The sequence below is a fragment of the Montipora capricornis genome, chromosome 8, assembly GCF_036669925.1.
Source record: "Montipora capricornis isolate CH-2021 chromosome 8, ASM3666992v2, whole genome shotgun sequence".
Classification (NCBI taxonomy): Eukaryota; Metazoa; Cnidaria; class Anthozoa; order Scleractinia; family Acroporidae; genus Montipora; species Montipora capricornis.
The window spans coordinates 7,536,469-7,556,468 of NC_090890.1; the positions used below are offsets into that span (position 1 = coordinate 7,536,469).

General features: G+C 42.1%; 1 protein-coding gene across 1 annotated transcript in view; it reads right to left on the reverse strand.

The window, feature by feature from the left end:
* The window catches only part of LOC138059342 (3'-5' exoribonuclease HELZ2-like), a 42,164-nt gene that overhangs the window by 20,663 nt on the left and 1,501 nt on the right, over positions 1 to 20,000 (reverse strand). Inside the window, exons 2-11 of the mRNA XM_068904925.1 lie at positions 17,794 to 17,913; positions 16,778 to 17,343; positions 15,614 to 16,064; positions 13,193 to 13,494; positions 12,779 to 13,049; positions 10,729 to 11,139; positions 9,414 to 9,495; positions 6,387 to 7,631; positions 3,513 to 6,130; positions 2,951 to 3,198 (exon numbers count right to left, since the gene is read on the reverse strand). Of these exons, the coding sequence (XP_068761026.1) occupies positions 2,951 to 3,198; positions 3,513 to 6,130; positions 6,387 to 7,631; positions 9,414 to 9,495; positions 10,729 to 11,139; positions 12,779 to 13,049; positions 13,193 to 13,494; positions 15,614 to 16,064; positions 16,778 to 17,343; positions 17,794 to 17,913 (6,314 nt within the window). The remainder of the gene's footprint in view (positions 1 to 2,950; positions 3,199 to 3,512; positions 6,131 to 6,386; positions 7,632 to 9,413; positions 9,496 to 10,728; positions 11,140 to 12,778; positions 13,050 to 13,192; positions 13,495 to 15,613; positions 16,065 to 16,777; positions 17,344 to 17,793; positions 17,914 to 20,000) is intronic.

A 20,000-nucleotide genomic window follows, 5' to 3' on the forward strand; every position in this document is an offset into this window, starting at 1 on the left:
ACTCTCTTAAACGGCTTGTCAATTAATGGCATCTTCTCTAGGGGAACCTTCGGTACGGAACCCTTGTTAACTGTCTTTTGACATACATCGCAGGACTTGCAATAACGAGTCACGTCCCCTTGAATGCCTGGCCAATAGAACGCGCTTTGAATCTTATCAGTCGTTTTCTTTATTCCCATGTGACCTCCCATGATCGATCCGTGAGCTAGTTCCATTATTCGACCTCTCAGCTGCACAGGAACCATAAGCTGCTTCAGGGGTTTACCTCCGTTCACATAAGGGTGCTTGTAGATGCGGTACAGAACTCCAGCTTTCACTTCAAATGAAGTCTCAGCCTGGCCTCTCACAACTACGTCATCTTTCTCCCAAAATTTCTGTAGGCTCTCGTCATCACGCTGCATCTGCTTGAGCTTTTCTCTATCAACTACAGGACTTTCTTTCGTACCCGGTACCTTCAGCGGAATATGTTCTCCAGCTTTCTTAGCTTGACTTCTCGTGGTTACAGCACAAGCTTCTTGTACAGGAACTTGCCAACTTGGGTCTGGGTCGTCAGCGGCTCTTGCGCCTGGTACATTACCAACAATTAAATCATAAACAGCATCGGGAACCCACTGCGCTTCCACTTGGCCCTTGAGATAAGGTGTATCAACATCAATCTTTGCGATGGGAACTTTCTTTGCCGTATTGTCAATGAGCAGCATAACATTAAATTCGCCAGTAAACTGATCCTCAGACACAAGGTCCCTCTTCACTACAATTCCACTACAACCAGTATCTCTCAGGACATCAACAGGCTTCTCTCCAACTCTTCCTTTCACGACAGGCATTTTACTTCTCACTCCAGTCAACGGTTCAACACAAGCACTACTCAACAATGGAATCTTCTTACCACAGGCTAACAGCAGCTTATCATCTTTAATACAGGCCTTAACTTCTTCATCAGTAGGTTTATCCTCAGGAGGTTGAACTAGACAACTGGCACTCACTTGACCACGCTGCACAGGGTTGCCATCCTTACTTTGTCCTCCTGATCTGCGTCCACCTGATCGACAGTTTCTAGCTTCATGTCCCTGCTTGCCACACAGAAAACACTTCTTTGTTAGGGTTGGGCAGTTGACAGCTTTATGACCTCGGGTGTTGCACTTAAAGCAATGCAGTGCTGGTGGATTAATCTGCACGTTCTTGGCTTCGTCCCTCTCAGGCTGCACTGTTGGCTTTCTGCCCGCTGAGCTGAACAAATGTTTACCATGAGCCTCCAAGTACTGGTCAGCGATCTTCGCAATCTTTGCTAGAGTCTCAGGTGCCCTTTCTCGCAGGTGAATTGCCAAATCCTTACGGCAAGAGTCAATCAATTGTTCTTTCACGATCAAGTCCTTAAGACCATCAAAGGTTCGCGCAGTATTCGAAAGCTCTAGCCACCGTAACAGGTATCTGTCCAGTCGCACAATAAACTGCTCCGGACTTTCGTCAACTTCTGGTTTGGATGCTCTAAATTCTCGACGATAGCCGTCTTCGATAAGGTCATATCTCTTCATTAAGGCAATCTTTACCTTGTCATAATCCTTAGACGCGTCCTCCGATAGACGTGAATACACTTCTAGCGCCCGTCCAGACAACAGAGCACTGAGCTTCGATGCCCATCCATCTTTTTTCCACTTAGTTGTCTCGGCAAATCTCTCGAACCTCTGCAAATACGTGTCCAAATCGTCTTTACCATCAACAAACGAGGGGAGTTTAGGTGCCTTAGCCCGATCCTCTCTCACTTCAGGACGTCCGTCAGCATTCTCCACAGCCAAACGAGCAATCTCCAGCTCATGTTCTCTTTTTGCCGCTTCAATAGCCTCTTTCTGTTTCAACAGCTCGGCTTCCATCTCCAATTTCCTTAGTTCGCGTTTTTGTCGCCTAGTTTCTCTCTCTTCGTCTTCTCTTCTTTTATCTTCTTCAAGTAATCGACGTCTCTCTTCCTTTTCTTCTTCAAACCGCCTACGCTTTTCTTCTCTTTCCTCTTCCAATTGTCTACGTTTTTCTAGTTTTTCTTCCTCTAACTTTTGTTGCTTCTCTACAAACTCGAGCAGCTTTTCTCCCTCCAATCCGAACTTTTCTCCAATCTGTATAAACTTATCCATTTCCATAGCAGTATTTCACAGCAAAAACACAATATACTCTCTTGTACAGTTCTTCTTACTTTTTCTGTAACTCCTTCTTGAATTGTCCTTTCCTGGTTTCTGTAGTCAGCAAACAAATGAATTCCTCTCCCGGACAGGCCCCCAATGTTACGAGTTCGAATGTTTTGAGGAAAGGTAGTTTACAAACTAAACTGAACGCAGGGTTGTCGGAACAACAACAAGAAGATTTATTCCAAAGTGAACGTAGTTCCCACGAAGTAAAACTCTTAACAACACGTACTTGACAAACTTACACGGCCTCCGCCAACTTGAATAGGCACTGCTTCTGTCACACTTGATTAAACAAGGCTAACGCCAACTCTCTTCGCTTGTGAAAAACTAGTTAAAAAACACTCCGCTTGGCCTCGTCTACTTATTTATTCTGACAATAAACTTCTAGAACTTTCTAAAATAGTAATCAATCTAATTATAGAAAGATTACAAAACACACCGATTTAGAAACGCTTACGCACGAATCTAAAAATAAACAAACTACGAACTCTCGCGAAGCCTCTAGAAAGTAACGCTAGTCACGCAATGCTATTTTTCGTAACACATTCCCGAAAGTAAAATAGTTAAAAATATCAGTATATTTTGACTAACAGCGGATTGCTACAACGCCAAGCAATAATAATCATCGCAGTCGAGAGATCAAGCTAGGCAATTGGACAGGAAGCCCGACAAACCCACGCAGAAAGAGGTCGCTAAAGGAAAGTGGTCGCTATAAGAAAGTTGATTGTCACTATTGTTTGCCGTATTTGGTAACAGGAATGAAAGGTGTTTACCTGTGTGGAATTGATCTGTGTATGACGTTTATCATACAGCGCTTGCCACCTCCGGTAACTAGGCCCTCCGGAAAGTCTGACGATGATTGGTGCAGATCCATTTTCACTTCCAAAGTGTCAGGTTCATTCTTTGATTTGCTAACGTTGCGAATAATGCAATGACCAACCCAAAAACTTGAGAAGTTATCACTGGATTGTCGATAATAATAGTTCTTTGGCGCCCTTAACGCCGGCTCATGTTTAAGGACCTTGAAACAAACATACAACAAAACGCTTAACTTTTCAAAATTATACTTTACCGCTAAAATAGATCGACCTAAGGGTCTCAGTGGAGCAGGCCCCTGTTGTTCAAGTCCGAATAACGTTATCCAGTGGAAACGTCACTGGGTTTTCTTCACACCTTTTAACTACATCTGCTTTAGAGTGTGCATATTCAAAATTATGAGGGTAAATATTGAAATCTTTCCAGAGATTGAAACTGGCGGATGGTGACGTAAACTCAGTGAAAAAAGTTACAAAACGCCTGTACATTAACAGTAAGTTAACCCAAGAGTATACTTACGTCTGAAGAGCTCTGAGGGCCACCAATCAAGTGTTCGGAATGAGTCACGCACTGATCTTTACAAACGCGGACGCACACAAAATCTCCGTCATAGAACTCAATTTGGCTGGCTGCGCAATACTCTTCCGGCAGACGAAATGATACCTCGACTTCCGCTTCAGAATGTTTTGTCCAATGTAGTTCTAGGTTAAAAATGGTAAACTCGTCGCTCTCCTCGACGGCTCCAGTTGCAGCTTCCATGGCGAGTACAGGTTCCCATGCACGAATGTACTGTTCTACACTCGAATACTTCTTCCTTGACGCTTTGGACCTCGATGTGGTTGCAAAACAGTCCCTTGGGTAATTCTGATGCTCAATACATATGTGAAAATTAGGGTTGACCATGAAAAGTTGAACTTCAGGGAGAAGAACTCCACGCTTCATCTGAGCGGTCAGTTGAAGGTTAATAACGTCAAACCTCCTAAACGCCAATCGTATATCATAGAAGAAATCCAGGTTGTCTTTCGTTTCAGCTGTTTTGGGGTTAAAGCCCCTTTGCTGAGATCGTTGACGCATCATACAATCTGCATCAGTCTTTCTAATCAATTTTCCAAGCTTCTTGGAGTTTCCCTCTTGAACAGCTCTTAAAATCTGTAACCAATTTCTTCCTGGGAGGTCGAAGACGTCTTCTTTTTTGCCCATTCCATTGACCAAAAGATTTTTTACCTCATCCTTTTCGCTTTTCCTTTGAGATCCATCCCAAGATCCTTTTTTGGGGGCTACGTACAATCTCTGTTTCCATGTAAATTCAATTTCTGTGAGATCTCTATTGACACCTCTATCAAATGGCTTCAGACTACTCAATTTAATTCTTCTCTGGTTCGCGGATAGCTGATTGTATTCCTGGTCCAGTATCTCCAGACAAATTGAATTATTCTCAATCAAGGAAAGGACGGCTTTCGTTTTGTGGCTTCTTACTTTAAGTTTTGAAGCCACCTGGACTTTTTTGCATCCTTTGTCAAACTTTCTCGAGTTTTCTTGGGCAAATGTGGAGCGCCTGCACACTTTTCCTACTTGGTTCTTTGAAATCTTTTTGCTTCCATGACTTTCTTGGATCAAACCCAAAAGGACTCGGTGCACTTGGATATCGACAAAGTGTCTTATGGGAGATGTAAAGTGAGTATAGTGACTCATTCCCATGGAAAAGTGGACATTCTTTTCGTCCGTCTCATCTTCATTGCATGCGTACTGAGCTTTAGGTTGAAGCCTTCGGAATTCACAATTTGCCACGACCAGCTGCGGATGGTGACTCTCATTGCAAATCAAAAACTGCAACTTTCCTTGGTCATTAGCCTTCTCAGCATTACAGATCTCGCGCCAAACGGACTGCTGCACTTTGAATGCTGCTGCCTCTGAAACTTTGACTTCTCTAGTCATTTTCTTGAGAGTTTCTTCAGAATAGAAGCCACGAATACAGAGCGAGTACTTCGTGTACTGTCCATATTTTTCGGTCCATTCTTTAAGTCTGTGTTCTTTTGGCGGCAGTTGAACTCGTAAAGGCGTTACATCAGGAAGTTCTGCAAAGAGACGGTTTGCCACTTGTTGGTTAGCGAGGATCATCATTTCCTCAACCATTTCGTGGGCTTTGAAGTTTTCAGGATCATCATCACAGTTAGACCAATGGTCGAATGATGCGCCCCTCAGTCGAAATAATCTCCTCCTCTGCGCGAGAAAACTCAACGATCGAATATTTTCCGCGGTATCAAACGATATTTGTTGGGTAGTACAGTCTTGGCCATCGATAATCTTTTGAGCATCCCCATAACTGAGCCTACAACAGGACTTGACAATGGTGCGCTCCATTGTCGGCTCTGCAACTAGTTCGCCCTTGTCTGAAAGGTCCAGAAACACCGACACGCACAGGCGATCCCTACCGGGAAGAAGACTGCAATGGTTTTCGGTAAGCTCGGGAGGAAGCATTGGTACGCTTTCATAGTCGTGACCTGGGTAGTACGAAGTGCAGCGAAAAAAGGCATCCCTATCCAATGCAGTCCCTTCCTCGACAAAGAAACTCACGTCGGCGATGTGAACTCCGATCCGATACACAGACTCTTCAACTTGTTCCACCGTAAGAGCGTCATCAAGATCTTTGGAGGTCTCTGGGTCAATGGTAAAAGCACCTTCAATTTTCTGGCGAGTCTGATACTCCTCATATGGTACTGACCAAGTTGACGGAAACTTTCTTCGAACTTCAAGTTTGCTCTCCTCTTCGAATGGCTTCCTGATTCCATGTTCAGCAAACAAGATATCCATACTTGCCTCCAAAGTGTTTATTTGTGGCAATTTCCCTATAATGATACCTAAGGGGAGAGTGTTGTCTGACCTCCACTGTAAGAACTGGACAAGGAACAGATATTTCCCATTGCAGAATTCCTTGAAACCCATCACTTCAACTCGTAGTTTATCATGATCACCATCGCGCATTTCCTTGTAAATAGGCATACCCTTGACATCTCTTGCTCTCCAGGTTATTATTTTTGGTACGTTTTTGTTGATTGGAATCATACACTCCGGATTTTCGGGGTCCACTCTGCAGACATACTGACGTTCGTGGGGACTGATGATGTGATTGAGAACACCTAGAGTCCAATAAATGAATGTTAAGTGAGAATCCGATACAAAAGCTCACTTGCATGTTATTTGTTTTTTTAAAGTGATGTAGCTACCTTTGTGGAATCATCCATATCTAAATCAAAGTCACTCAGCTATGCTGGGGTACGTAGTGCATGCAATGTAATTCGGTAAGACCTAGTGATTCCTCTTTCAAAACCGTGACACTATTTCTTTGACATGCCTCAAAATAACTATGATAAGACAGTGGAAACACCAACTTACCCACGATTTTTCCCTGAGGACGAGGTTCAAAATCTTTGGAGGAACCTTTCTTTTTGATCACAACTCGATCCATGTCGAACACTCCTCGAATTCTTCCTTTCACTTTGATATCGGGAGTCGTGGTGTCTGATACCACTCCATAAGCGGAACGAAAACTCTCCGACCCAAGTCTTAGGTTACAAGGGATGTATATATCTGGCTCTTTACGCAAAAGGTCCTCCAAGATCTCTGTATCGAGGTAATCATTTTGCCTCGAAGGTGCAGTTAGCCTCTGTGTCCGAGAGGATTTGGTAAACCGAAGATCGACATCAAGAAAAGCAACCTTTCGTCCATTGATATGGGTGACCTGGTAACCTGCAGAACTCAGGTCACCGGAAAATGCTGTCTGTTTTTCTTGAGGTCTATTAAATTCATGCTTCTCTGCTTTGGACGTTTTTCCACCTGATATCAGCTTACCGGTGTCCAAGGAGGGATATTCTGCGTCCCTAGCTTTGATCTCTGCACATTTCTCCAAAAAGGCCTTGATTATTTCATCCATGTACCTTGGAAAGACACTTTCATCCTCAGAATGTTCGCGACGAAATTTATTGAAGAAGTTTGGAGTATCCCAAAGTGCACTTGCGTCTTGAGACAGAGTCACATTCTGTCGTTCAACCTGGTACGTTGTCTCATCTTTAATAGACGGGTCATCTCCTTCGGATTCGCTTTCGTAATCAAGCTCGTCTTCATCCTCCGAGGATTCTTTCTTCATGTTTTCTTCTCCTGTGAGAAAATCTGAGCTCTCGTGTTCTCTGTCCTTTGGCTTCTCACGGCTTTTGGGGTTTTCGCTTTCCTCGTCTTGTCGATTTACATACTCATCTATGGGATTACACACTTCTTTTCCAACTTGTGTCATCCCTTTGGGAACAAAAGTAGCAGCTTGGGGATTTAAAGAAATCCCTCGTAGATATGCGTCCACTTGTTGACGTAGTTGTTCATAGGATATTCCATACAAGGCGTCGCGATCGGCACATCTTCTGATGTAGTCTCGCCAGTTGTCTCTGCATTCGCCAACTGTGCATAGGGATACAGGCTCTCCGACTACTGCTACCAGGGACTTTGCTCGAGTTATAGCGGTGTTTAAAAGTGTTGCGTCAGATAAGAATTCCCAGTAGTGTTGCTGAACGGAACCAGATCCTCCATTAGCTCTTTGACAAGTTAGAAAAGTGCGCACAGTACTGATGAATACCGCTCTAAATTCTTTCCCTGCAGCAGTGAGAAAAAGACGAAAATGTTGGGCCTCGTTTTGCAGTATTTATGTAGTTCACCATTGTATTTGGCCTTAAAAGGGGTTAGAGAGGTAATCAGGGCGAAAAAAGAAATTGCTAAGGGAATGTTCTCAATTTGTAAGCGTACGTGCACTGACAATGAGGCGACTCTATCAACTGCTTGCCAATCTGTTGCCATGTGTTTATTCCTTTATCTCTGTATTATACCATATACATACCCTCCTTTTCACGAACTGCAGCGCTTTTCATAAATTTCCTCAAATTGTGCCATTACTAAGTCGATCTCAATCATAGCTTTCAGTGCACATATTAACCCAAGATTTAGAACCTTTTGATCAGATTGAAATGGCGCAGAGGTGAGAGTACTCCCCTCCCAACAATGTGGTTTGAGCTGTTCCTGGTGTTCCTTGTGTTTCTACGCCTACTGTATTTGTCTCCCTTCTGTCAGAAGGCTTTATTTCATTTGCATCGTGTTAATTTAATTTAATTCGGAATGTCCTTAAGGAGGCCCTTCTTAACTACAGCCCTTGTTGCTATGCAAACTTTTATCGGCCTTTTCTCAACATCCATTAACTATATATACATATGTACATAGAAGCAATCCTGTGTTAACTCTCATTCTACCTGAACAAGGGTGGAAATATAGTGACATTACTAAATCAAATCTACGTTATACCGGCTCTTTCTCAAAATATTAAGTTCTTAAACAGTCAATGTGCCCACCGACTAACGGTTCGCATTTTTGTCCGGTCATAGTTTTGACAGAGCAAACGAAGCGCCTTCAAACTACGCCTCGGCATTGCGTTTAAACTTCACAACGATATAATATCCCAAACAAGAACGCAAAAGGAGCATAAGTCAAATAAAATCTTAATTACTCAGTTTTAGAGAGATTTGGACGTTTCATATTTCCCACCATTTTGGCGGTCAGTCGGCGGGCGGCACTTGTCCCGCGAGGACACCGCTGACAATTTGCGGGCGTAATTTCGCTTAGCAGCAGGCTTGTAGTTAAGAAGGACCCCCTTAAGTGATTTTCCATTGCATATTAATCAGTTGGCAGGTTTGGTTTCCTGTATTCCTCAGCGTCCTAATTCGATGCGTGAAATAACAGTGTGCCCAAATTGCTGTACACTCGCAAGCGACAGATCTCAGCCTTAAGCAAAAGAGCGAACTGAGAGCTATAATTATATACTCAACAGAATATCGCGTTTCTGACAATGCATAAATAGGTTATAGAGCGCAATACGGAAGTTGCTATGGAAACACAGCGATGGCGTAATTTTCTGGGCCCGGTTGTTCGAAAACTGATTAACTTAATCCACGATTAGCGTAAACTTTTGTTGCATGTTCTCATCTTTTTGGTGAAAGTTTCTTTTGCTTATTTTTGTTTTTTCAAAATTGACTTCTTCCAATGTAAAGTTTTGCCGAATATCAGCGTTGAACAGCATTTGGGAGTAGAGAAATAAAGTCCTTGGTTGATTTTAAATCTGAAATTAACGTTAATTGGCTTTTGAACAACCGGGCCCTGGAGCATATAACAAATAAATAAATAAAAGTCGCATGAACTTGCTCGTGCATTTCGTGATTTGTGGTTGCTCGTGATGTTTTCAAAGTTCTCAAATTGCACAAGCCGCGGCGCAGGTGAGTGCAACTTTGAGAACTTTTAAAACATCACTCGTGCCCATAAATCACGAAATGCACTCGAGATCATACGATTTCCTATACAAAAACACTTGAAGCCTTAAGATAAGTGACATACCCTGAATGTTGTAAATACTCTCTACCGTGACTATTCCAAGCTCCGCGTCATTTCTTCTAAGCAATGTTCGAATAGTTTTAACCTATGACATTTTAACATAGTTAATCTAGGGACTGGTTATGAAACCCTGGGAATTTCAAAAACAGGAACAATACAGTCGCAATTAGATGTTGAACCGACAGTGACCCTGCACAATCTTTTGTTTTTGGTTCGCAAGTTCATTTCGAATAAATTAGTCAAAGCTTTTGATTGGTTATCCTGCCGAAAAAAAGCGTGTTTTTGTCGGGTTTTGTGCAGGGTCAAGGCCAAAAAAGCGAACAAAAACATGAAACAAAGAAACTTGTCGAGTTTGATAACCAGCCTACTTCTATTAACTATGATTTTAAATGTAATCAGTTTCCAAGGTGAGAAATTTCCAATGTTTAAAATTTGGCAAACAGTGTGCCGTGCTTATAAAGATTTGTCACAAGAGCATCATCTCGGGATATTTAAGTAATCTCTCCTTCGTCGATCTAATTGTAATGTTGGCTTGCCGAAACAAATTGAAACAAATTTTATTACGTTGTAATCATCGTTTCCAGCGATGCCCTTCTATGACAAGAAGGGAAACGCCGTTTCCCGTCTGTTCACCGAAGACACATCCGGAGACGAGTTTTTTTTTTTTCCTTTTTAATTACTGTTTTCCACATTTTTGATGTAATATATCAAACACGAGAAGGATTGTTTCATCGAATATCCAAACACCGAGAAGAAAGTTGAAAAACGAGGACGAAGGCCGAGTTTTTTAACCGACTTCGAGGTGGTTGGATATCTGATGGAACACACTATCGAGTGTTTGATATTGCTTTTCAAAGGAATCAGTATTTTAATTGATATTTGGAATCAAAGTTGGCGAAATTTTACGCTAATTAAGACCACATATCCAAACTTCCTTCACGGTAGTGGTTCTTTTGTTTTTGGCTTATAAATTATTAATGAGTTTGATAGCCCTAGCTAAAGGTGCCTTCTTCGTGTTACTCCTTGTTATTCCTGGCAAGGGATTCCTCGTAAATTTTTAGGTTTATATGTTGAAATTTAAGATCGCTTTCAAAAGTTCAAGTTTGTTGGTTTTAAGAACTTTCTATCCTTGACTTATGCATGCCTTGCAGGCCAATTTTAGAACGCTCGTGTACTCTCATACAGTTTTATAGTGTTGCATACCGATGACATAATGGTATTGGGCTAAAAGGGTAGTATCCACAAAAGCCGTCCATCCTTTCCGAAATTTGACGTTTACATTGCATTACGACGGAGGTGGGAAATTCTGAAACCTTACCTGGGCATAAGAGGCGGATATAACCCCAATCTTGGAAAGATCTCTTTCACCCCATTCAACAGGCCAATCATCGGAAAGTTCCTTAACTCTCTTAACAATTTCGCTTGCTTCGGCTGAATTGGCGTAGGAATTGTCCATCGCTTCCTCCAAGCCACTAACGGCGAAAAACATTAATGGCCCCAATGTTGGATGTGCGGCTTCCCTACTGTGGGGGATAAGCCCTTCTCCATAGAAGTTGTCGGAGGGAAACTGAAGGATTTCTGGATGACAACGGTAATTCTTCGCCAAAAACATCACATTTCCTTGGTCCACCTCAGCCTTCATTTGACAGTAGCGATCGAACAGCCGTTCTGGAAGCGAGCGCTGCAAGCCCCAATCTCGAGCAAAATGTGAATATACTTCTGGCTTCATCTAAAATTATGCACAAAAGACAATCACATAACATCAAAATATGGACGTTTGACGTGACGAACTACTAGTGGAAGGCATTTACGACCGAAATATATTGTATCAATAATCGTTGGCCTTATATTTGCCTGACCCAGAAATTTGTTTGGTGAGCTTAGTTCAAGGAAGTGTAACGAAAAATGATGTTAAAACGCCTCATAGCACTGATTCAGAGTAATAGACAATGTTATAATAGAACTGACCGTTTTGACTTCATCACTTAAGGTTAGTCCCCGGTTTTGCATTGCGCAACCCGACTGCTCATAATTCATTGATAAAATGGCGGATTTTCATTGACGCCTAGACTAATCCGTCAAGGAATGCCTATTTTCTCCTGAACACGTGCGGTGACCCCCATTTTTTTATTTCATATATTAGCTGAGGACTGTGTCTTCATGGAGTAGTGAAAAAATCAGCAAAAATCTACTGCCAGTTTTTTGGCAATTTCATAAAATTGTGCGGATAGAGCCCTTACGAGTGGAACAGCTCATTCTAAAGTTAAATCTATTTGGAGTGTTAAGTACTCACCAAGGCATTCAAATAAAGTTTTCAGGTACTTACTTGAATAAACCATAGAATGACACCTAAATTTGGGGGTACGCGGCAATTGTCAAAGTCACAAATAGGCGTATTCTTTAGCATCGTACCATGGAAACGAGCACGGTGAACCCCACTTTTAATTACATTTTTATCACCTTCTTGATATGTTACAGCAGGGAGAGAAGCTTTATCGGAAATCTGTGACAAGTTCTGTTTCTAGGGAATCAAGTCAGTGGTATTAAATAAGTGCACTGTTTCTTTCTTGTTTAAATTTCAGTAGATCTCCCCGTACGACACGGCATTTTTTTTGCCGCACATGGCCCCCTTGCTCCGATCAGCCCTTCATGTCCACTAGCGATTTCCATTTGGAATCCTAAGTCGCTTTTTTTTTTTTTTTTTTTGCATTCAAGGAAGGAGTACGTATCCTAACAGTGTCAGTCCCGTGTTATGTCATCCGGGTGTCGATCGTGCTGCCATCCATTTCAGCGTTTGGACAACATAGCTGGCTAGCGCACATGACCTCGATCTCATGTGATAGTGTACGACTCGCCCAAGGAAAAACACTGAAGTTTGTCCACCGAAGTTGAGTCCTGTTGGATGGGGTTATAATATGGATAGATGACCGTCCAAGCACACTAGGGAGTCACGCTGCTTGGATATCCAGCACGAAAGTCTACTGATATCTCACAAAAGTTATTTTGCATTATGACACATGTATTCCATATTAAGATAACGGTCTTATGGTATGATACCTTCATTACTGAACAAATACTAGAAAAAGGTACAAAACGATTCTGCCCGCCAAAATATACAACTACTTTCAAATGCCTCGTCCATGAAAAAAACAGGAATCAACAATGGACCTCACTTATCCTTGATTAGTGCTAGTTTATAAAACTATCCTCGTTAAAACAACCAGCCCACGGAAATGTGCCGGTCGTAAGAACAGGGTGGTCGTTTGAACGGGGTAGCCGTTAATCCCATTATTTAATCCAGTTAAAGCACATTAAAGCTTTCATTGCGTTATATCTCGTAAAACCCAACTAACGGTTTTTTGGTGTACCTGCATGTGATCTCCTGTTAAAACAATTTTCGTGTTTGGCCCAGCCAAAATAAGGGGAGTTAAAGCTTCAGGCTCCAATGCTTGGGCAGCCTCGTCTATCAGGATGTGTGTGAAGAAGCCACGGTTGAGTTGTAGGTCTAGCAAGTGTTTAGACGTAGCCAAAGTTGTAATCACCACTCGATACGCAATTACATCTTCGCGTGTTGGTAACTTATAGGTGCCGCTTTCGATCAGGGCATAATTTTTGGCAACTTTGGAGTCAGCATCCAATCTGCGATCGAAAAAAAAATTGAAACAATCGTGTAGTTTGATAAGCAAAACAAAGTCATTTGAAGTCCAAACGAATACTTTCCGATCTAAAAAGCACTAAAAAAAGACAAACTTTATGCATTGGCCTCCGTCAATTCTACCAACCTTCTCTCCACGTGGTAAATCCGTAACGGCTTTGCCGCTCGAAGTCCTTTGTCATTTGTTAAGTAATTATGCAACAGCTCAACATGCAAGTCAGCTGCACTGTTGGTGTGCGTGCAGAGCAAGATGCGCGTCCTACTCCTTCTAACCAATTCACGGATCGCTTGATGCAAGGTAAATGTCTTGCCAGTTCCAAACGGACCAAAAACCACGAGAGGACGAGGATTACATTCAGTCCATAAAATGCGACTGATAACGTCTCTTTGATCTTCATCCAAAGGCACTCTATCAGAGGAAATATATACCTAGAAATACCCACGAGGGAAAAGAAAATAGAGAACAAGATGTTAATTTGTACACTTTCCATATCGGCCATAAACCTTGTTCATGAATGCGTAAAGTTCTCTTCCGAACTATTTTGCGAAATACTTTGCCTCAAAACTATTATATATGCATGCTAACTAACTGTTGGTTTTATTTCAAATACTTCCGTATTGTTTACGTATTTCGTACTAAGTTGCAAGTGTCTCCAATTGATTTCAAGAGGCTGGAAAAAGGTCGCTAACAAATTCAATGGTTTTATTCCCGCGGTCAAATAAGCAAGACAAAATTATACGAATCGTGGCATGAATTTGAGCAAGCGTCTCAATTTTTTTTCTTTTTTGGGGGGGGGGAAAGACGCTTTAAAACTAATTGGGACATCTGGATAATACAAGTACGGCTATAAGACTGAAATAGTGAGTAGGGGCCAAGTTATAAAGCGTTAAAAATTGTCTGATACATATGTATATATTGCAATTACATCCATGGGCAACTCGGAAAAATTCCGAATTCCGCCGGGATAGGATTTGAACCTACGACCATCCGTGATCTAGTTATGATATGCTGTCAGCCGTTATTTGACTTTGTAACTGCGTCATATGATTTGAGTAAAAGACTCACATTTCACACTTGCTCTCCATAGAGTCTCCATGCAGTACTGACTGAGCTCAGTGGTTACAGCATCCGACTAGATCACGGAGGGTCGTGGGTTCAAATCCCAACAGGAACTCCAGATCAGATTATTTCCCAATTTCCAATGGAAGTAGTTACAACATATCTGTATCAAGTGAAACTATGATCCTCGCAGTTATGAACGCAATTTTTGCAATTGCGTAGAAAAGCCTAAAAAATTCAGGACTTCAACGGGGTTTGAACCCGTGACCTCGTGATACCGGTGCGACGCTCTAACCAAATGAGCTATGAAGCCACTGACGTTGGGAATTTGTGGGTTCTAATGTTCCCGTGAGGATTATAGCTTCACTTGATTTCACATTCGCAGTTCAAGATATGATCAATATAGAGAAGCCTAAAAAATTCAGGACATCAACGGGGTTTGAACCCGTGACCTCGTGATACCGTTTCGACGCTCTAACCAACTGAGCTATGAAGCCACTGACGTTGGGAATTTGTGGGTTCTAATGTTCCCGTGAGGATCATAGCTTCACTTGATTTCATATTCGCAGTTCAATGTATGATCCGTTTCATATATCATTTCATCGTTGATTCATTTCTCCCGGGAACATTAGAACCCACAAATGACCAGCTCCCAACGTCAATGGATTCATAGCTCAGTTGGTTAGAGCGTCGCACTGGTGGAACGAGGTCACGGGTTCAAACTGCGTTGAAGTCCTGAACGTTTTAGGCTTCTCTGCGCAATTGCAAAAATTGCGTTCATAACTGCGAGGATCATAGCTTCACTTGACTTCATATCCGCAGTTCAATATATGATCCATTTCATATATCATTTCATCGTTGACATATATGTATATATCATCACAAAAATGGTCTGCCATGCAAAACGGAGAGAACTGAAAGTGAAATCTTGTTCGGATTTCTTTGACAACCCCAGGGCGTAGGTCTACTTAACTCCCCAAAAAGGAGGACTCCGATTTCATCCGAGTATTCCGGTTTGGCTTACTAGTAAATTCAACGTTTCTGAATCATTTATCCTCACGTTCAGTCCGAGCTGTACCTAGGGGCTCAAAACGATGCGCGGCTGCAGCTCTAAGGAGTAGAATATTGATTTACTAAGCAATTTCAAGAAGCGCCCTAGAAGTCAGTAGAGCACCCCAACAGTCCTGCTGGAAGGCATCGTTTCGCGAATGCAAGCCTTAGACACTTGCGAACGGTTTCACCGTATTTCAAGTTAAACTACTTTGACCCATACACATCAAGAGCACCACCAATTGACGAGTAAAATCGTCAGGCGTTAGCCAGACAAAGTAAAATCTGCAAGTCTCCACTCTCAGGAGGGAAAGTCCAGTTAAAGGGGACAGTTTTTGAGTGGACCTAGTTGTTGTTCACCCATTCACACTTATACAGCGCCCGGAATTGACGAGTAAAATCGCTCGACAGAGTAAAATCTATGACCTGTTACGTTACCTCGTGTGTCACCTGCCATGCATTTGGTTTTGGAAACAATAGGTTTTGTTGGGTAGGACCCAGCTTGTCAATTGCAGCATGCCATTCACAGAGGGGCTGTCGATTGAGCTGAAACTGTACGTCAACCAAAATGATTTTTTCTCCGTCATTGTTTAGCTGAAGCTCAGAACAGATCCGGGACGACAATTTCAATACTACAGTGTTTCCTGTGATGTCTACCGCTTCAACGAGTGCCTCGCACACCTTGGAAGAATTACTGTTTGCCAATCTAAGCCAAGCAGTCTGAATATTTCGGATGAGGAGTCGACCAGCGGCATAATCAGGTTGGGGGGCTCCATTCTCCTCGAAAGTGAGAACTCCAAATAATTCCCCTTTTCCAGCAAAATTCGTTTCAGATCTTTTGCCAAGCACACTTTTCTTAGTGTGCAATGGGACACTGCGAAGAATAAACCTGAAAAACAAATATTTTTGAAATCATGTACGAAATAAATCAGAACATTTCTTTTCAGTGTAGAAAACAAACGATCGTAGATGTTTTTCTCCATCTTAGAATCAAGACACATTCGAGACTCCCTCTTTTAATCGGCGTCTTGGGTTTCAAAATCCGTTCCTTTTGCACTTCCATTCGAGGAAGCACAAAGTTATCATCTTGTCTCTTTGTCAAGTGTTATCCTCTGAAATAAAGTGGTGATGATGATAATGATGATAATGATGTTGATACAAGAGTAAATTAGATAAAGGCGTTCTCTTGGGATGGGTGTGCTCCCAAGCACAGTCACAAATGACTATATTTTTAGAATACCCATTCCCGCGAAAATTCGTTGATGTCCCTGAAAAAACATGTCAGAAGCCGTCACGCGCGACATTGCTTCTCCTGATTGGTTAAAGTGGCGACCCTTTGTCTTCGCGTGCTATAAAAATAAATCCATTTGTGACTGTTCTGGGGTAAGACTGCAAATTGATAGAGAAACGCTCTTACCTAATTCACTCTTACTTGATAATGATGATGATGATGATGATGTCCTAATTGATAACGACGTGGATAATCAATAATTTTAACCATCCTAGTCTGGAAACAATGATTGGACCAAAAGAAGACGTGGCCTTGGTTTCAACTAACTAGGCAAATTGCACAAAACTAGTGTCAAGACATTTAACATTTACCTTGAAATGGCTTTTTTCATGAAGATTTCTTCCGTAAAAAGTAGTTGATGCATTGCCCTCTGGTAGTTTTCCTCGGTAAGGTTGACTTCAACAACTTGTGCTGAAACCACGTTTTCGATCCTGGAAGGCAGTTGATAGGTGGTTTCTTCAACTGACGCAGCGATTCTAGAGGACACCACAACCTCCACAGATGTCTCCGTCCAAACCTCTGGATCTAGTTTGAGTTCTTCACGAGTAGCTGAAATTGTGTCTAAGGTGTCCTTGTGAGCTACATCAACGTTGAAACCGTGCAACAAGTAAGGTTTTTTCGTCCCAAAATCAAACCTAAGACACTGAGTAAACGTCCGATTTGGGATGGAGATTTTAGTTTCAAAGAGAACGGAAACTTCAATCTTCACTTGTCCTGATGTCACTCCCAGATCAGGTAGGGTGCACGACCAGCGTTCGTTCGGCTTCACAAAAACATCACGCTCGCCGTTTAAACAACCACTGACTCTAGTCAGTCGATAGCAGTTGTGATAGCGATGGGTGAGATCTACTCCTCTTAGCATGCCCACATCACGTATCTATAAGACACCAAAAACCACCCCTTGTGTTAGGAAAGTTGCAGGGACTAGAAATGAGATTAGGCAGCTGTCTTCCGTTAAATGAATGAATCCAATTGTATCTCTCAGACAGTACGTCTAGACGGGTGCTATGATTGGCCAATCACAGCGAACCATATTCTACAGTTGGACGAGCTCAATTTGTTGCTCAATTCAAACGTCCAGGGTCAGGGTTACAAATATCTCAAGAGGTTTTTATTTCACGGGAAAATGTTACGTTTTGTTCATAAACAGTCAAATTACCAATTTCGTTTCCTTCGAAAACTAAAGGTCTTGTTTTTATGAAGTGTTTTATCCATAGAATGTACTGAATTGTCACTCACTGTAGTTTCTTTTAACGGTTGTTTTTGTCATACTTTGTTTACGCAGTTTCAGTGGACCAGGTGTGCCAATAGTGAATGCGCAACCTACCTCAAACGTGAGAGTAACTGTCCATTCATATTTGTCGCCTATGTGATCACAACGAGGAATAATTTGCACTGCAGAAGGTTTATCACTTGAAATTTGTACCCCAGGGAGACTGTAGACCATCTAAAGAAAGAGATGAACGAAAATACAGCATAAAAAAGAGAATTAATGTGCCCCTAACCACACTTACGTCCACATAATATTATCCAAGTAATGAGATACAAGCCCAATTTTGACATCCAACACGACGTGCCCCTTTAAATCAAAGCATTTGTTACCTATTAAGGGTAACCAGGTGATCTGGTGACGTAATTTGGAGGACTGGGAAGAAACATGTTAACGCCGTATCCCATAACCGCACGCGGCCTTAGGTGTTGTTTCCAAACTTGCTACAGTATTTCCATCGCCAAAACTCAACAGATCATTCCGTGTCTATAACATTTCCTGTTACTGAATGAACATTCAAGTAGAACCGACGAGCTCTAACCTCGCCTCTGCCATGTTGAATTCGAGAATAAGGCCGCGCACGGTTGTGGGATTCGGCGTTAAAATTGTTCTCCCCAGTCCTCCGAATTACGTCACCAGATCACCTGGAATGGTTAGCGTAATTTTTAGCTTAGGGTAAATACAGCAGTTTATCCTTACTTGAGGAGTACCATTTGGGGACACTCTGTTGCGTTAATTGTCTGTATTCCGAGACAGGAGTGGTGCTGAAGTTGGGGAGAAGAACAAGGGGGCACTTTTGGTGAAGCCTATTGAAATCCGCATGCAACTAATTACTTGTATTTCTAAACATATAGCTGCCTAACCAGGAGCACTAACAGCAAATATTTTTCTTTGCTGAGATAAATATATTCAGCGATGGCAAAAAATTCCAATTTTGTTTTTTCTGCCCCATGAAATTAAACAAAATCAGGTGTCGTTTGTCCAACTGTCGCAGAAGCTAGTCAGGTATATGGGTCAATTCTTGAGATAACGCTGCAAACAGCTTTGCAACGCTAAAAATCTCTCAGAACTGGTGTGCAAAACAGCTTGTGACGTCATCTCAGAGACTGACCCATGCTTCTCGCTAGCTCAGCCGAGGGGAAAAACGAATGCTACTTTTGTCAACATTCCGCATTTCATGCGGCATTTTGGAAGCGAAATCGCAACCACTTGATGTCTTATGGGGCTGATATTTCACCTTTGTAGAATTAAAACTTTTGAGGTTAGAGGCATTCAAATAATTTAACTTCTTTTTGGTTCTATGTTGGGTAAACGAATCGCTAGAATGCCGGACCAGGTGATTGAGAAAAATGACATGCTGTTGACTCTCAGTAATCAATAGCCTTCGTGAATTGATGTGCTTGGGCTTCCGCTCGAAAAAAGTTTCTCTGTCCTTTGAAGATACCCTTTTCGTAAAGAGTCGATCATCATTGAAATACTCAGTCGACCTTCATTCAAGGTTTTATTTCTTCGTAGTCAACTGTATCTCCTCTTGCTCAATAGCACTGTAACCCCGGCTTACAGTAAAATTGTTACATTAAAGCACAGAAGAGATCACAGAGCTACATGTGGTGAACAGTAAAGAGTTCACTTCAACATAAACTCTCTGCTGACAAGGATTAATTCAAAGGAAAGGAAAGGAACTTTATTTGAGTGCCTAGCCTTTTAGCGCTGAGGCCCTTATTGGGGACACTGTAAAATGAAATCAACAAATCAACGCAAATCAAATAATGTGAAAAGGACAGTTTTGCTCAAGTTGTGGAATCTTCCGCTCTGGTCACGAACACTGACGCTCTTTAGGACATCAGTTCTGCTGGGTTAAAACTATTTCTAAATTGATGACAGAGGCTCGTGCTGCGTGAATCATAAGCCTTCTGTGATTGTGATTGCAGTTCTAATAAAACCTTTGAGTCTTAGCAATGCTGAATATATCAGCTGTCTAGTCTTGCTCTAATGATTGTAAAATAAGTTTTAGCCTAGACTGCAAGCAGTCCCTTAGGATGGTCGCGCGAGCGAGGAAAGCGCGAGTGAGGAAATCGAGTGAAGCGAGCGAAAGCCGAGGGGAAGCTGGGGAGAAGGCGGGAAAAGAGGGAGGGACTGCATTCTCTTTTGAACCAGACGTGTTCAAGTAACTCCGCCCACCAAAGGCGACAACCGGTTAAAAATAAACTGATCTGTCACTTGATAACTAATAACTCCGCCTCAATTTGTCGCGCTGTTTCCCC